This window comes from Platichthys flesus, chromosome 21 (assembly GCF_949316205.1).
Source record: "Platichthys flesus chromosome 21, fPlaFle2.1, whole genome shotgun sequence".
Classification (NCBI taxonomy): Eukaryota; Metazoa; Chordata; class Actinopteri; order Pleuronectiformes; family Pleuronectidae; genus Platichthys; species Platichthys flesus.
The window spans coordinates 19,625,080-19,639,572 of NC_084965.1; the positions used below are offsets into that span (position 1 = coordinate 19,625,080).

At 39.8% G+C, this 14,493-nt stretch overlaps 1 protein-coding gene across 1 annotated transcript; it reads right to left on the bottom strand.

Moving 5' to 3' along the window:
• Positions 1–1,318: 1,318 nt before the first annotated feature.
• On the bottom strand, positions 1,319–3,712 carry LOC133932852 (enkurin-like). The gene is made up of 5 exons (XM_062379727.1): positions 3,367–3,712; positions 2,769–2,914; positions 2,453–2,673; positions 2,100–2,246; positions 1,319–1,913 (listed from the first exon to the last, which is right to left on the bottom strand). The coding sequence occupies exons 1-5, from the start codon at positions 3,444–3,446 to the stop codon at positions 1,740–1,742; spliced, it is 768 nt and encodes a 255-aa protein (XP_062235711.1). The 5' UTR covers positions 3,447–3,712; the 3' UTR covers positions 1,319–1,739.
• Positions 3,713–14,493: the final 10,781 nt, after the last annotated feature.

Sequence of the window (14,493 nt, forward strand, 5' to 3'; positions counted from 1 at the left end):
AAGCGTTTTGAGTGGTCAACAAGACTAGAAAAGCACTATATAAATACAGACCATTAACATAGCTGACTATAATTAGACCAATAGAAGAAAAATCCTGAGTGATTCTGGTATGTTTTGAAAGGGATTTTTCATTCAAACACTGAATGGTAAATTGTCTGTATATATACAACACATTTTCTAGTCTTGATGGCCGCTCACTGAAGAAAATCAAATTTGTATCCTAAATTATAGAAACTTGGAATGTCAACAAATATTCATAAATTGCACCTATGTAGCACATTTGGGTGTTCTGGTTAGTGGACGACCCGCTGTATCTCCTAAGTCACAGCTGCCTAAATCTTAGTCAAAGGTCCATGCCCATAGTCCTTTTAATGGGCATGAACAGTTCACAGTTGTTTATTTAATGTCTCTACAGTTGCTGGGAAGCTGACTGTCAGTAATAGCTATGTCAGGATTTCAGAAGCAGATAACAAAAGATAAAAGTGGCTAAAGAGGCATTTTGGTAGTCCAGAAATTGCAGGATTCATGCATCTATGAGTTCATTAGACATGAAACCTTTACCGTGCACTCACCTAATTGTGTCTTCAGGTGTCACCCATGAGTCAGTGTTATTTTCAGAACTACAGGAGTAGGCTATTTCATTGTATCCATTCTTAATACTAAACTGAACTGGCTGAGAAAACAAATTCCCCCTAGGGGGCGATAAAGTCTAAAAAGTCCAAAATTCCTTCTGGATGTGTTTTTCTGGTTCCAGATGCTGACGGCTACTGGAGGCACCCCTGGATTTTTATCATGGTAAAAAGACATGCAAGTAATGCCTAAACTCTGAGTGTGAATGAAGCGTGAGTCTGTCTGTGTTCGTCATGTTAAAGACCTGCAACTTCCCGAGTGTTTTCTTACCCTCTTAAGCACAGCTCCATCTTCATCCAAAGTGTACACACACACACTCACACACTCACACTCACACACACACACACACACACACACACACACACACACACACACACACACACACACACACACACACACACACACACACACACACACACACACACACACACACACACACACACAAAGCCGGTCACTGCAGATGGGTGATGCTATAAATGGCAGCATCCACATGTGGATGTGTGTTATAATGCTTAGGAGGATGGGAGATGCTTGAGCATGTGATGAAATACCATTAAATTTATCTAATGCATTGATATAAAGGCTATACCATACAAAATGCAATGTGTGTGTTTGTGTTTGTGTGGATCATACACAACTGTTGGCAAGAACTGAGCCACTGAGGGCAATTAAAAACAAATTGACTGCATAAATTTGGTTAACTTTTATTCATTGATTAAAAAATATCATATTGCAAGCCAGTGCTGAACGAAAAAGCAGGGAATAAATTGTTTCATTATTTGATTCTCACGTTTGAATATTAAATTCTCTAAATGAACTGCTTCCCTTAAATCTTCTGAAATATTTGCGAGAATTGCTTTGAAATACTCCATAGTCAGATGTTTTGTTTTGGATTTTTTTATGATCAAGTAGATAAGTAAAAATATTTAATTCATTAATATAAATCAGACAACCTGTCTAATTTGAACATTTCTTTTTCTAACTTTTCTATAGACTTACAGGTCATTCATAACATATCTTCTCAAGCCCATGTGCTATCTAAACGATGGGGTATATAAAGAAATAAAGCAAAATGAATTAGATCAAGTCAGAGAATTTGATCTTAAGTCCTAGTGATTGGGTAGGTAGATGGTTTTGAACTTCTCGAAGAGTTCAATGTCATCCTCCAACTGCTTCATCGCCGCTTCAAGCTTCTCCTTGTTGGCTTTCTTTGACAGGGTGTCGGTGATGAGCGAGAGGCCCTGATATTCGTGGTGGAGTTTATCCCAGTTCTTCTTCAGGTCCTGGATAGTGGACACAGGTATCATCAGTCAGTGTCAAAACAAACTATGCTAAATGATGCATAAAATATGTCAGGATTCTATGTTTGTATACATGTGAAAATATCATCAACCATAACAGACAAATATAGACCTTGTAGAAGTCAACCAGAAGTCTGTGGTTTAAGGTAAGAAAATGTTTTCCAGTACCGCCAGGAGAGCTTGTCGCTCCATGTCAGACATGAGTTTGATGGCCCCCTGCTCCTTCTGGTCTTTCACAAAGTTTTCATAATCCTCCTGATCCCTCTGCTTTTCTTCATTTCGCTGGATAAGGTACTCTGGTATTTCTCCATAATCCTACAGATAGTTGTGAATTTGTATCAATCATTTAAATCATATTTGTATCATAAATACAATTATTTATTTGTATAGCCCATATTCACAAATCACAATTTGTCTCGTGAGGCTTAACTGTTGAAACTGACTATAGCAAAACAATTCTCTTAAATTGTGTGCAAGTTTGTTTCACAAACTTTTCTTTAGTGTTGTATCTTCAGAAATACCTTTTTCTTTAAATACTTTGGGACAAGTCCTGAATTTTCGAGACGCTGCTTGTGTCCCTTGCTGTCCACACAGGTTGGCTGTGGCTTCATTGGAACCAAAGTAGTTGTCTTTATAAAGTCTCTTTTTGTGTGAATGCCCATGGGTGAATTGTCTGTCCTTGCAGGAACAGGTGGTTTCTTCAGAGTACAGCTGTGACAAAACTCTTTTGAGGGATGCGTCTCTTAGAAGAAATAAAAATATGAGATGAGCACAAAAGCTGATGATTGCTCAAACTGGGATCCATGCAATGGTCATGTTGTTGATAAAAATACTCACTTTTGGCCAGTTTGGGCTCTTTTAAATGCTTCTTGGTGTACTGGTCTGGTGATGCCACCTCTACTTTTGCTGGTCCCATTGTTCTCATTGTTTCCTTCTTTGCCTTTTCCTCAAGAATAACTGTCTGTCTAAATTTGGACATATACCTTCAGAGGCAGCAAAGAAAAATGATAAATTAGCATTTGTGTGCAAGAAGGATGAATGGGATGAAATGTAATTATGATTCTATCTATTGAATGAAAGGTGTAGCCCACTGAATGAGAGGTGGGCTAGACCCTGGACAGGTCAGGTTTAAGGAAAGGAAATGTTCACAACAATTAAAAATTGGTATGCTGTCATAAATTATCAAAAAATAGCAATTGACTTCTGATCATCATCTATTACTTAACTATTGAATTGTAGCATATTTTAAATTAGGTAAAATCTCAGCATGAGATAAGGGTACACATTTCTAACTAACCTAAATGTAGCTTCTTCTTTTTTATGTTCAATGTTTATCATCTTACTAACGTGCTTAAGATATAACTAACTAACAAGGTTCTTCTTCCTTATAAACTAATCTGACTAGATTATAATATTTTTACAGCTGCAAACTTACCTCGATGGTTTTTGAGTTAGAAGCTCTGTCTTCGGTAAACTGTTGTAGACACTCTCTGGTGGATACACAACTTCAGCCATGTTAAATGACTTCGAGCACGGAAAGGGTTAATATTAAAAATGCTTTGCTGCCGTTAACTATGAAATACAAATACGGTGTTAACGGTGATTTGCTAAAATGCTTTGTTGCGTAAAGCTGAAAATTAATGTAATTTAATTGAGATAATAACTAAACACCACACGGAGCCCACGGGAGCAAAACCCTCTGGTCAGTATGTTTGACAACGTGCTGCTGGCTGGTTGCTAGGCGACCGTGGGTGCAAATGTTGCATTTCTGTACACGTGTAAAGTACTATATAGGAGCTGAGACCACCTTTTATTTTATATATTATATAGACAGTAGCTTATGGCATGGGAATTTTATGTTTATCTAAATCTACAAGTACTTTTCATTTATCCTCCGATAAATCTATTGGATGGTAAATTTGCCTTACTTTCGTTAAATCTGAACATACCCCAAGTTTGCCCTCTGCCAAGGTTTAAAAATATGTAAATGATTCAATTAGATTCTTGTTTACCAATTTCAAAAGCCAGAGCTTTAATGCGTTTCTCTAAAGGACATTTGTATATTAATCTCTCTAATTTAGAATCTGAGCGCACCGAATTACGAGGTCCTAAGGCGTACTTGAATGCACCATAGACGTACTTGCCGGTTTCGCGAGAGGAACAATTATTAATGGTGTAATAACTGCCTTTGATTTAAACATTAGGGTCATACTAATGTTATACATGCCTGGTTAATAAAATGTGAGAACATTTGTAGATTAGCTTTTACAACAGCAACATAATTTTTACACTCCGGCGACGCTGTTGCGCCGTATCCACCTCGCATGTAAGAGAAAATGAAGGTTCACATGCAGTGTAAACAAACATTAACTGGAGCAGTGACAAACTGCATCGCTAAATGTTTCATCGTTGGTCCTTATAAATGTGAAGCAGAGAGTTTGTCATAAAAGCTGCACCCACAGTATGAGAGGGATCACTTTCACAGGCGCTTCCTTCCCACTGCTGTCACACTCCACTGCAGCATCCTAAAGATTCATTAAATATTGGCTGTTTTTTTCTCTCATCACAATCTACGAATGACTTGCACTATTTGTTAGAAAACTATTTTACACTGTTGTGAACATCAGTGTCCTCTGCACACTACCTGTATGGTATACTCATATGTACTATCTCATATCATATTTAAAAAAAAACATGTTGACTTCATTCCCAAATGTAATTTCAAGGACGTCATTACGGTAAGCATGCTGCGTCATTTCCTGTTTTCTTGCCACTGGTGGTGGTCGCTCTGCGAATTAGCTCCGATGCTAAACACAACTGTTTCTCTGTAGCACTACGGCTAAAATTTCCGGTCTGTAGTTAAACACTCGCACATACCAACCCTTTTTCTATCGTGCTTAGTGATTCTGTGTTCTGTCTGAGCTCACCCTCGTAGCTCTATAGCAGCGATGTCTTCTCTCTCTCCCTGTTGCTCTACTGCTCTCTCTTGCTCCGAATGTCTAATGTTTACCTACTCCTCTGCCTCCCTTAACAGTAGAGGTACATGTAATAAATGTAGTGTGTTGGTAGCGATGGAGGCTCGGCTTAATGACTTAGAAGCTCGGCTCAGCAGCTTAGAAACTCCGTTAGCTGTAGTTAGCCACCTCCCGCTAGCCGCGGAGCCACCTAGCTTAGCACGTAGCTTAGCCTTAACGAGCAGTCCCCAGACTAGTCCCGTGCAGCCGGGAGCCCAGGGCAGATGGGTGACGTTCCAGATGGGGCATAGTGCTAGACTTAGAAAGCCCACGATTAAAGAGCCACCAGCTCACGTTTCAAATAGATTCTCTCCACTCAGCGAGGCACCCGCTGATAAACAAACTCTGATTATTGGCGACTGGGTTCTGAGAAACGTCACGTTAGCGACACCAGCGACCATAGTTAATTGTATCCCAGGGGCCAGAGCCGGCGACATTGAATCTTAACTTAAGTTAATGGCTAAAACTAAAAAAGGTAAATACAATAAAATCGTAATTCACGTCGGCAGCAACGACTCCCGGCTTCGTATGTCGGAGGTCACTAAATTGAATGTTGAGTCGGTGTGTGCTTTTGCTAAAACGATGTCGGACACAGTAGTTTTCTCTGGCCCGCTCCCTAATACAACAGGTGATGACATGTTAAGGTGACGACATGTTTAGCCGCATGTTGTCTTTTAACCGCTGGCTGTCGAGGTGGTGTCCTGTAAACGGCGTGGGCTTTATAGATAATTGACTAACTTTTTTGAGAAAACCTGGTCTTGTTAGGAGAGACGGCGTTCATCCCACTTGGGATGGAGCAGCTCTCTTATCTAGGAATATTACTAAGTCTATAACATGACAACCCATAGTTAGGACCAGGAAGCAGAGCTGCAGTGCTACACACTTTTCTGCGCTCCCTCTGGATCAGTCAAAAAACCCCATAGAGATTGTGTCTGTTCACCGTCCGATTAAATTATTGAAATTAAACAATAACAGAGCGAGAACTCCACACAAAAATTTAATACAAATTAAAACAACCTCTGAAACAATACAGGAAACCCAGACTTTTAAATGTGGTCTTTTAAACATTAGATCACTGGAAAAAAAGGCTCTTTTAGTTAATGAAATAGTCTCTGATTACAACATAGATTTATTGTCCCTCACTGAGACGTCGCTGCATCCTGATGATTATGTCAGTCTAAATGAATCTACTCCCCCCAGTCATATCAATTCACAGGTTCCTAGAGAAATTGGGCGAGGAGGTGGAGTTGCTGCTATTTTTAACAGTCTATCAATTAATCCTAAACCTAAACTCAGCTACAAGTCATTTGAATGTCTGGTTCTTAGTCTTCCACGCCAATCCAGGAACCACCAACAGCCAATCATATTTGCCGTAGTTTACCGTGCTCCCAGGGCTTATACTGAATTTTTAAAGGAATTCCCTGAGTTTTTATCAAACTTAGTCCTAAAGACCGATAAAATTATTATTGTTGGTGACTTTAATATTCATGTTGATAATAATAAAGATTGCCTTAGCGTAGCATTTATTTCAATACTAGACTCTATTGGTTTCAGTCAGTGTGTGCACAAACCTACTCATTGTGGTAACCACACACTTGACCTTGTATTATCGTACGGTGTCGCAATTGAAAATTTAACATTACTTCCGCATAATCCAGTTCTATCAGACCATAATTTAATAACCTTTGATTTTTCAATAACTGAATATATGCCACTAATAAAAAATTAATTTTCTAGATGTCTACCTGATAGTGCTGTAGCTAAATTTAAGGAAATAATCCCAATTACATTTAAACCCGTATTAGCAGTAGATATAAACAACAAATTCTTTAAAACCCTGAGCTCCATTGAGATCGACCACCTCGTCGATAGCTCTGCAGACTCATTACGATTAACATTAGACTCAATAGCGCCTCTAAAAAAGAAAAATGTCAAACATAGTAAATTAGTGTTAAAGAATATAAAAAGGCTCTCCACAAAGCAAGAGCCGCCTACTATTCAAAACTAATAGAAGAGAATAAAAACAACCCCAGGTTTCTCTTCAGCACTGTAGCCAGGCTGACAGAGAGTCACACCTCCACCGAACCCAGTATTCCTCGATCCCTAAATAGCAATATCTTTATGACCTTTTTTAATGATAAAATTCAAGCTATTAGAAATAACATCCACCATCTCCTGCCCTCAATTGGCACTAATACCCTCCCAACAACAGAGATCTCAGAAACGGCTGAGAATCCTACCCATTACTTAGACAGCTTCTCTCTGATCAACCGTGATCAGTTTACCAAATTAATCTCAGGTTCTAAACCAACAACCTGTATCTTAGATCCCATTCCTACCAAATTACTTAAAGAAATTCTGCCCTTAATTGATAGTTTGTTACTTAACATTATCAATCTGTCATTATCATCAGGTTATGTACCACAGTCTTTTAAAATAGCTGTCATCAAACCCCTACTCAAAAAACCCACCCTAGACCCAGAGGTTTTAGCCAATTACAGGCCAATATCTAATCTCCCCTTCATTTCTAAAATCTTAGAAAAAGTTGTTGCCAATCAGCTGTGTGAGTTTCTCCATGAAAATAATATATATGAAGACTTTCAATCGGGGTTTAGAGCCAATCACAGTACAGAGACAGCCTTGGCAAAAGTCACTAATGACCTTTTAATAGCCTCAGATCAGGGACTTGTGTCTGTCCTCGTTCTGTTAGATCTCAGTGCAGCATTCGACACAATTGACCATCAAATTTTATTACAAAGACAAACAGTTAATTAACATTAATGGAACCGCCCTTAACTGGTTTAAATCGTATTTTTCTGATCGCTCCCAATTTGTGCAAATTAATGAGTCATCTGTGCGCACCAAAGTTAATCATGGTGTTCCACAGGGCTCTGTGCTTGGCCCAATTTTATTCTCATTATATATGCTTCCACTAGGAAACATTATCAGGACACACTCGGTAAATTTCCACTGCTATGCGGATTACACCCAGTTATATTTGTCAATAAAACCTGAACAAAGTAATCAATTAACTAAACTTCGAACATGTCTCAAGGACATAAAAACCTGGATGACCCGCAATTTTCTCTTATTAAACTCAGACAAAACAGAGGTTATAATACTTGGCCCCAAACACCTTAGGGATGCATTATCTAATGATATAGCTGCGCTAGACGACATTGCCCTTGCTTCCAATGAAACAGTCAGGAACTTGGGAGTGATCTTCGATCCTGATTTATCCTTTAATAGTCACTTAAAACAAATTTCTAGGACCGCTTTTTTCCACTTGCGTAATATTTCAAAAAATAGACATGTCCTTTCACAAAAAGATGCAGAAAAACTAGTCCACGCATTTGTTACATCGAGACTGGACTATTGTAATTCATTATTATCAGGCTCCAGCAGGAAGTCGTTAAAGACTCTACAGCTTGTCCAAAATGCCGCAGCACGAGTCCTGACGAGAACAAAGAGAAGAGAGCACATTTCTCCAATATTAGCATCGCTACACTGGCTTCCAGTTAAATCTAGAATAGAATTTAAAATTCTCCTCCTCACCTTCAAGGCCCTTAATAATATAGCGCCTTTATAACTTAAAGAGCTGTTAATACCTTATAAACCCACTAGAGCACTCCGCTCCCAGAATTCAAGCCTACTTGTCGTCCCTAAATTCTCTAAAAGTAGAGTAGGAGCCAGAGCTTTTAGCCATCAAGCCCCTCGGCTGTGGAATAATCTACCACTTTCAGTTCGGGAGGCAGTCACCATCTGTTCGTTTAAAAGTAGGCTCAAAACCTTCCTTTTTGATAAAACTTATAGTTAGAGCTAATTAATGCACCAGAACGTTACTTGTTCTATTTTATGACACATGACACACGGAGCTTCTCTTTCCAGCTTCTCCTTCCTCTTCTCCATCCCTATCCCCCTTCCCCGGAATCCCTTTGCTTTATCACCCGCAGATCCAGGGCCTCTGTGGCCGCACCATGGATTGCGGTTTGTGGATCGCGCACCAGGGGTCGCGGTGTTGGATCCAGTGTGGCGGATTCTGAGTCATGTGGGCTGATCGTGGTGCTGGTGGCGGACCCTGTGTCGCGTTGGCATTGGGCACGGGCGGTGGACCAGGACCGCGGTGGTGGCTTGTGATGGGTCCTCCTGGTGGGCAGCGGTGGACGGTGACTGAGGACTGGAGTGGCGTCTGGTCTGGATGGTATATCGTGGTCTAGATGGTTGCTGAGCATGGACTGTGCTTGCAGCGGGACTGCTTGGCATGTCATGTTGGGGTTGTCCTTCGGGATGTCTACGCTCATCAATGCTGCTAGAGACTTTGATTATTGATGATGTTGTCCTGCACGTGGCATCTATTGCACTTCTGTCCGTCCTGGGAGAGGGATCCCTCACATGTGGCTCTCTCTGAGGTTTCTACATATTTTGACCCTGTCAAAAGGGTTTTTTTGTAGTTTTTCCTTACTCTTGCTGAGGGTTAAGGACAGATGATGTCACACCCTGTTAAAGCCCTATGAGATGAATTGTAATTTGTGAATATGGGCTATACAAATAAAATTTGATTGATTCATTTATATTTTTATTTCCTGGTCTACTTCTTTCTGATTTGTCAGATGCTGTCACAAGGTTATTTCCCCAGTGTGAGATGAATAAAGTTTGATCTTATTTATATACACTGCAGTTTATATGTCTGAAGAGCCACCTGGTGGGAGAATTGCATAATCCATAAAAGCAAGTTAAGTCATTAACAGCAAAAAATCAAGTCACATTTGCCTCAAATGTCTTTACATTATATTTCTGCATAATAAACAACTCCTTTATAAAATTTTATTTACTTTACTTGCTTTCTTGTCAAAGCACTTTGTAAACTCAGTTTTTAAGAAGTGCCTTCTAAATAAATGTTATTATAATTGTATATCCTCAAACGGTGCAGATGCAGCCTTCTCCAAGCTAGCATGTTATGTTCCAATAGATCGTATATCAAACACCTGACCAGTGATCAAATTCAATTAATTTAATTATTAAGGCGGATTCCTGGTTTCCAGGTGTTCAAGGCAGTAATCATGTTTATAAATGTTGGTGCAAAAAATATCACAAATTAGAGAATTTGTGATTTTATTTTTTCATAATTTTGTAGCACTTTGTCACCAAAATGTAATCAATGATCTAAGTTATTGGTGGTTACAGCCAGAAATCTATTCATAAAATGTTTTTTTACATCTCTTATGTAGTTTAGAAATGTATGTGACTTTTACTCCCACCACCCAGCGTGCCTGTTGTGAAGTGTGGAAACTAACCATGCACCTCAGCTCAGGTGAGGAGAAGCTGGGTGTGCCACAATTTATGTTCCTGTTTAACACCTGGTATGTATAGAATCGTTTACAATGATGCTAACAGACTGGATTTAATTAAAAAGGTATTTTTTTGCCTCCAAGGAGCTCACTTTTTATTTCCCAATTGGACATAAAAACATATTTTTATTCAGAATATAATATAAAATATGTTTATATATTGATCAATGTATTATAAGAAGTTAACAAGTTTAACAGAAGCATGACAAAAAAGGGAATTGCAAAAAGTGAACAATGACAGGTATACCATATATGGAACGTAAAATAAGATAAAAATAAATTTTGATGTTAACAAACAAGTTAACATGTACAGCCAAGTTGTTGATGTACACTAGAGTTAGATACAGTTGTCCAATACAAAAACATATTAAACCACTAACCAACTAATTATATGTCAGGCCTATGGTAAATTCTTGATGGCTGAAAAGCAACCGTGCAGTTAAAAGTCTAAACATTTTAACTGCACGGTCCTTTTAGGCCACAACAATTAAGGGAGGTCTACACAGGTAGCTTGAATCAAAGCAACATGTTCAAATATAATCAACAGAACAACAAATTGTATTCAATCAAATTGTATAGCCCATGTTCACAGATCACAATTTGTCCCATAGGGCTTTAACATGGTGTGACATCCTCTGCCCTTAACCCTTCAACAAGAGTAAGTAAAAACTACTAAAAAAAAACCCTCTTAACAGGGTAAAAATAACGTAGAAACCTCAGAGAGAGCCACATTTGAGGGATCCCTATCCAAGTATAACAGGGTGTCCTACGCATAGCAGTGGAACTTTACCGAGTATATCCTGATAATGTTTCCTACTGGATGCATATAATGTATAATGAGAATAAAATTGGGCTGAGCACAGAGCCTGTGGAACACCATTGTTAACTTTGTTGCGCACAGATGACTCATCATTATTTTGCACAAATTGGAAGGGAGCAGAAAAAAATATAAAGGGCGGTTCCTTTAATGCTAATGAACTTTTCTAGTCTCTTTAATAAAATTTGATGGTCAATTGTGTTGAATGCTGCACTAAGATCTAACAGAACGAGGACAGACACAAATCCCTGATCTGAAGGCATTAGGTCATTAGTGACTTTTGCCAAGGCTGTCTCTGTGCTGTGATTGGCTCTAAACCCCAACTGAAAGTCTTCATATATATTATTTCCTTGGAGAAACTCACAGCTGATTTGCTACTACTTTTTCAAGGAATGTCAAGTCAGTTGTAAGTGTCTGGAATGTAGTGAAGCCATGTGTATGTAGCATGTGTTGTATAGCAGGGGGGGGGGGGTGGGGGGACGACAAACAAGGAGCAGGACCTTGGCTGTCCAGGGAGAGAGCGAGATCAGTCCAATGCAGCCTGGCCTTTATACAGGGTTTTGCAGGTGTCAGCAATCAATAGTAGGCGGAGCCTCCCAGTAACCAGGAAGTCAGGCAAAACCAAGCAGAAAACCACCTGCAATTCAGAGAACACAGCCAGGAAAACACATACAGCCAGGGCCGACACACACAGAATTGGTCAGAATTAATCAACTGATTCAGATCGGTTTGTTGAACCACTGACACATAACTCAGTTGTGTCTGGGTTATGTTAAGCAGGTGGACCCAAGATGCGAAGACAGAGTTATAAACAAAAAGTGTCCTTGTAATGGGAAAAATGTTCAACAGACCAACACAGCCCAAGAGATCTCAAAAAGTCCAAACTGAAATAACAAGAGCAGCCAGGGGTAAACACCAGTAACTTACTAGAGACGGATATAGAGGATGAGAAGGAGAAGAGGCATTGACGACAACGAGAAGCACAGAGACTTATATACACACAGAGAAGGCAGGGGCAATTGAACACAGGTGAAACACATGATGAGTAGTGAAGACAATCACAAAGACAGGAAGTGAACAAAGAAAACACACTGGGAGCAGAAACTACAAAATAAAACAGGAAACAGAACACAGGGAGTGGGGAAACATGAGACACAGGAACAACTCATAGCATAATATAAAATAAACATAAACACAGGGATAAACATTAAAACACAAAGAGGTAATAATTAAACTGAAAACACTCTTCATAAAGTGGTGGAAAAAATAAACACTCAGAAGACAAAACCATGACAAGTTGAGCTTATGTTATTCAGTTTCCCTATGGCACTCTTCTCTGATGGAACCACAAAGTCTTCAAATGGAACAACTGGCAACCTTTGCCACAGCCAGTACAACCTTGGAGTCTGTTATAGCAGTACTACCCCCATCACCGTCTCAGTAACAGAATGTCCATAGTATGACTTTAGTAGATTAACATGACACCATTGCACACCCTTTCCCCTGCCAGGTGTATAGGCAAGATAGTCACGCTCAGACATATGGCTCTTAACTGTTTATGGACCACTAAACTTTGCCTGGAAAGGAGAACCTACAAGACGTAACAAAGCCAAGAATTGATCACCTGGTTCAACCTGTCGAGACTTAGCCTTACAATCAAAAATATCCTTCATCTTTCGCTGAGCTACTTCTGGCTTCCTTCGGGCAGTTGCACAGGCAGTACACAAACGGCAACTAAAATCATTCACCTAACTCAAAATATTGTCAGGTGGATCAACATACTGAACCAACATGTAAACCATTTACGATAAAGGGTTTAAATAAACATCAAGGATCATGCCTCGATAGGTAGAGTAAGATCAGCCACTCAGAAGGGATAGTTTGGTCATGTACTGCCTCCAGCTTAACGTGATTAGCAGATTCAGGTAGTGAGAGTTTCAGCCATTCAAAGTTGATAGTTTAGTTATGTCCCGCCTCCAGCTCAACTTGATTGACAGCTCAGTCCGCACCTGCATGATCGATGGTGTGTGTGAGAGAAAGAAGAAACATGCTCATGTGACAGCAATCAGAATAGGGATTGGAGTTGAGACAAGTCACTGGAAGGTTGCTAAAGTTGGTGGAGCTTGAGTGCAGCGAACTGAGAGATAGATGGTGTCTGGAACGAAATGGCCAGAACCCGGAGGGTACTAGACATTCACCTTTAGGCCGAGTTCACACCGGACGGTGAAACGACGGCAAAGCAATGCGTAAGCGCAGCGCCAAGCCTTAAATAACAGCTTGCTCCCATCCACTCCCAAGTTAAACCTTTGTGCGGGTCACAGGCTGAGGCGCCGCGCTGCGCCAAGGCTGCCTAACACCGTGCAGCGATCGTTTCGGCGTCGAGTCTATTTCTTGTGCTTGACACGAGCGTTTCGCGCCAGGGAACACACTGAAAAATTATTTTAAACAATATCGATGACATATTTTATATGATATAAATGAACAAATATGCATCAATACTTTGAATTGCCCTTCTGTTGTCCTTGAGTTTAAATTTTTTTTTCAATGACAATATTAAATGTCCCCCTCTGTCCATCCACTATAGCCACACCACACATCAAATGGATGGATGACATTCATCACTAATTGAAGTGGAGAAGTACAGTGAGTTGTATGATCCTCGGAACATGTTGTATAAAGACAACACCAAAAAAGACAAATGCGTGGACGCTGTTGCTTAATGTTGGAGCAACAAGTAACTATATGCTTTTATACTACTGGATAAACGGGTGATATTATTAGCGCTGCCCGACGCTTCAGCATCTGGTGTGAACAGCCAAGCACTGGCGCACTAGGGATTAGCGCGGCGCGGCGTTTTGGCGTCTTCTCCGCGTCCGGTGTGAACCCGGCGTTACTATTTCTCAAAAAAATGCTGATCGTGTTGATAAGTTCTCAGTGTATATTTAAATTATTTTTACAACACCGGCAAAAATCGTTTTTACTGATCTTCTCCTTCTACTTCTTCCAGCGTGCGTGCAGTTGAGTTCTGTTGACAACAACTATGCATCGCTTAACATACGTCACATACTACGTTGCTCTGATTGGTTGTAGGTCTATCCAATTGAGCGAAGAGGCATTTTTTTTCCTGGTTCGGTTGAAACACGCCCCATAATCACAGCCCAATAGAGCAGTATCTGACCCATTTTCTGACTAGAATTATGAGTATGACAACGTCAGGCTAGGAGGGCCCTGGATCTTTTCATTGATCTCATATTAATGTTTTTCCAAATGCTTTTGAATTATCATCCACCATTTAAAAAAAAAAATAATTCATGGTTATTCATGGTTATTACAGTCAACGGACCTAGTAGATACATTTTACCAAACATTTTACCAGGCCAACA

Excerpts from the sequence above, each read along its gene's own strand:
- LOC133932852 (XM_062379727.1), bottom strand. The coding sequence starts at position 3,446 with ATGGCTGAAGTTGTGTATCCACCAGAGAGTGTCTACAACAGTTTACCG. Across the intron at positions 2,915-3,366 it reads CTAACTCAAAAACCATCGAG|GTATATGTCCAAATTTAGAC; the intron begins GTAAGTTTGCAG and ends CTGCCTCTGAAG. Across the intron at positions 1,914-2,099 it reads AGCGACAAGCTCTCCTGGCG|GACCTGAAGAAGAACTGGGA; the intron begins GTACTGGAAAAC and ends TCCACTATCCAG.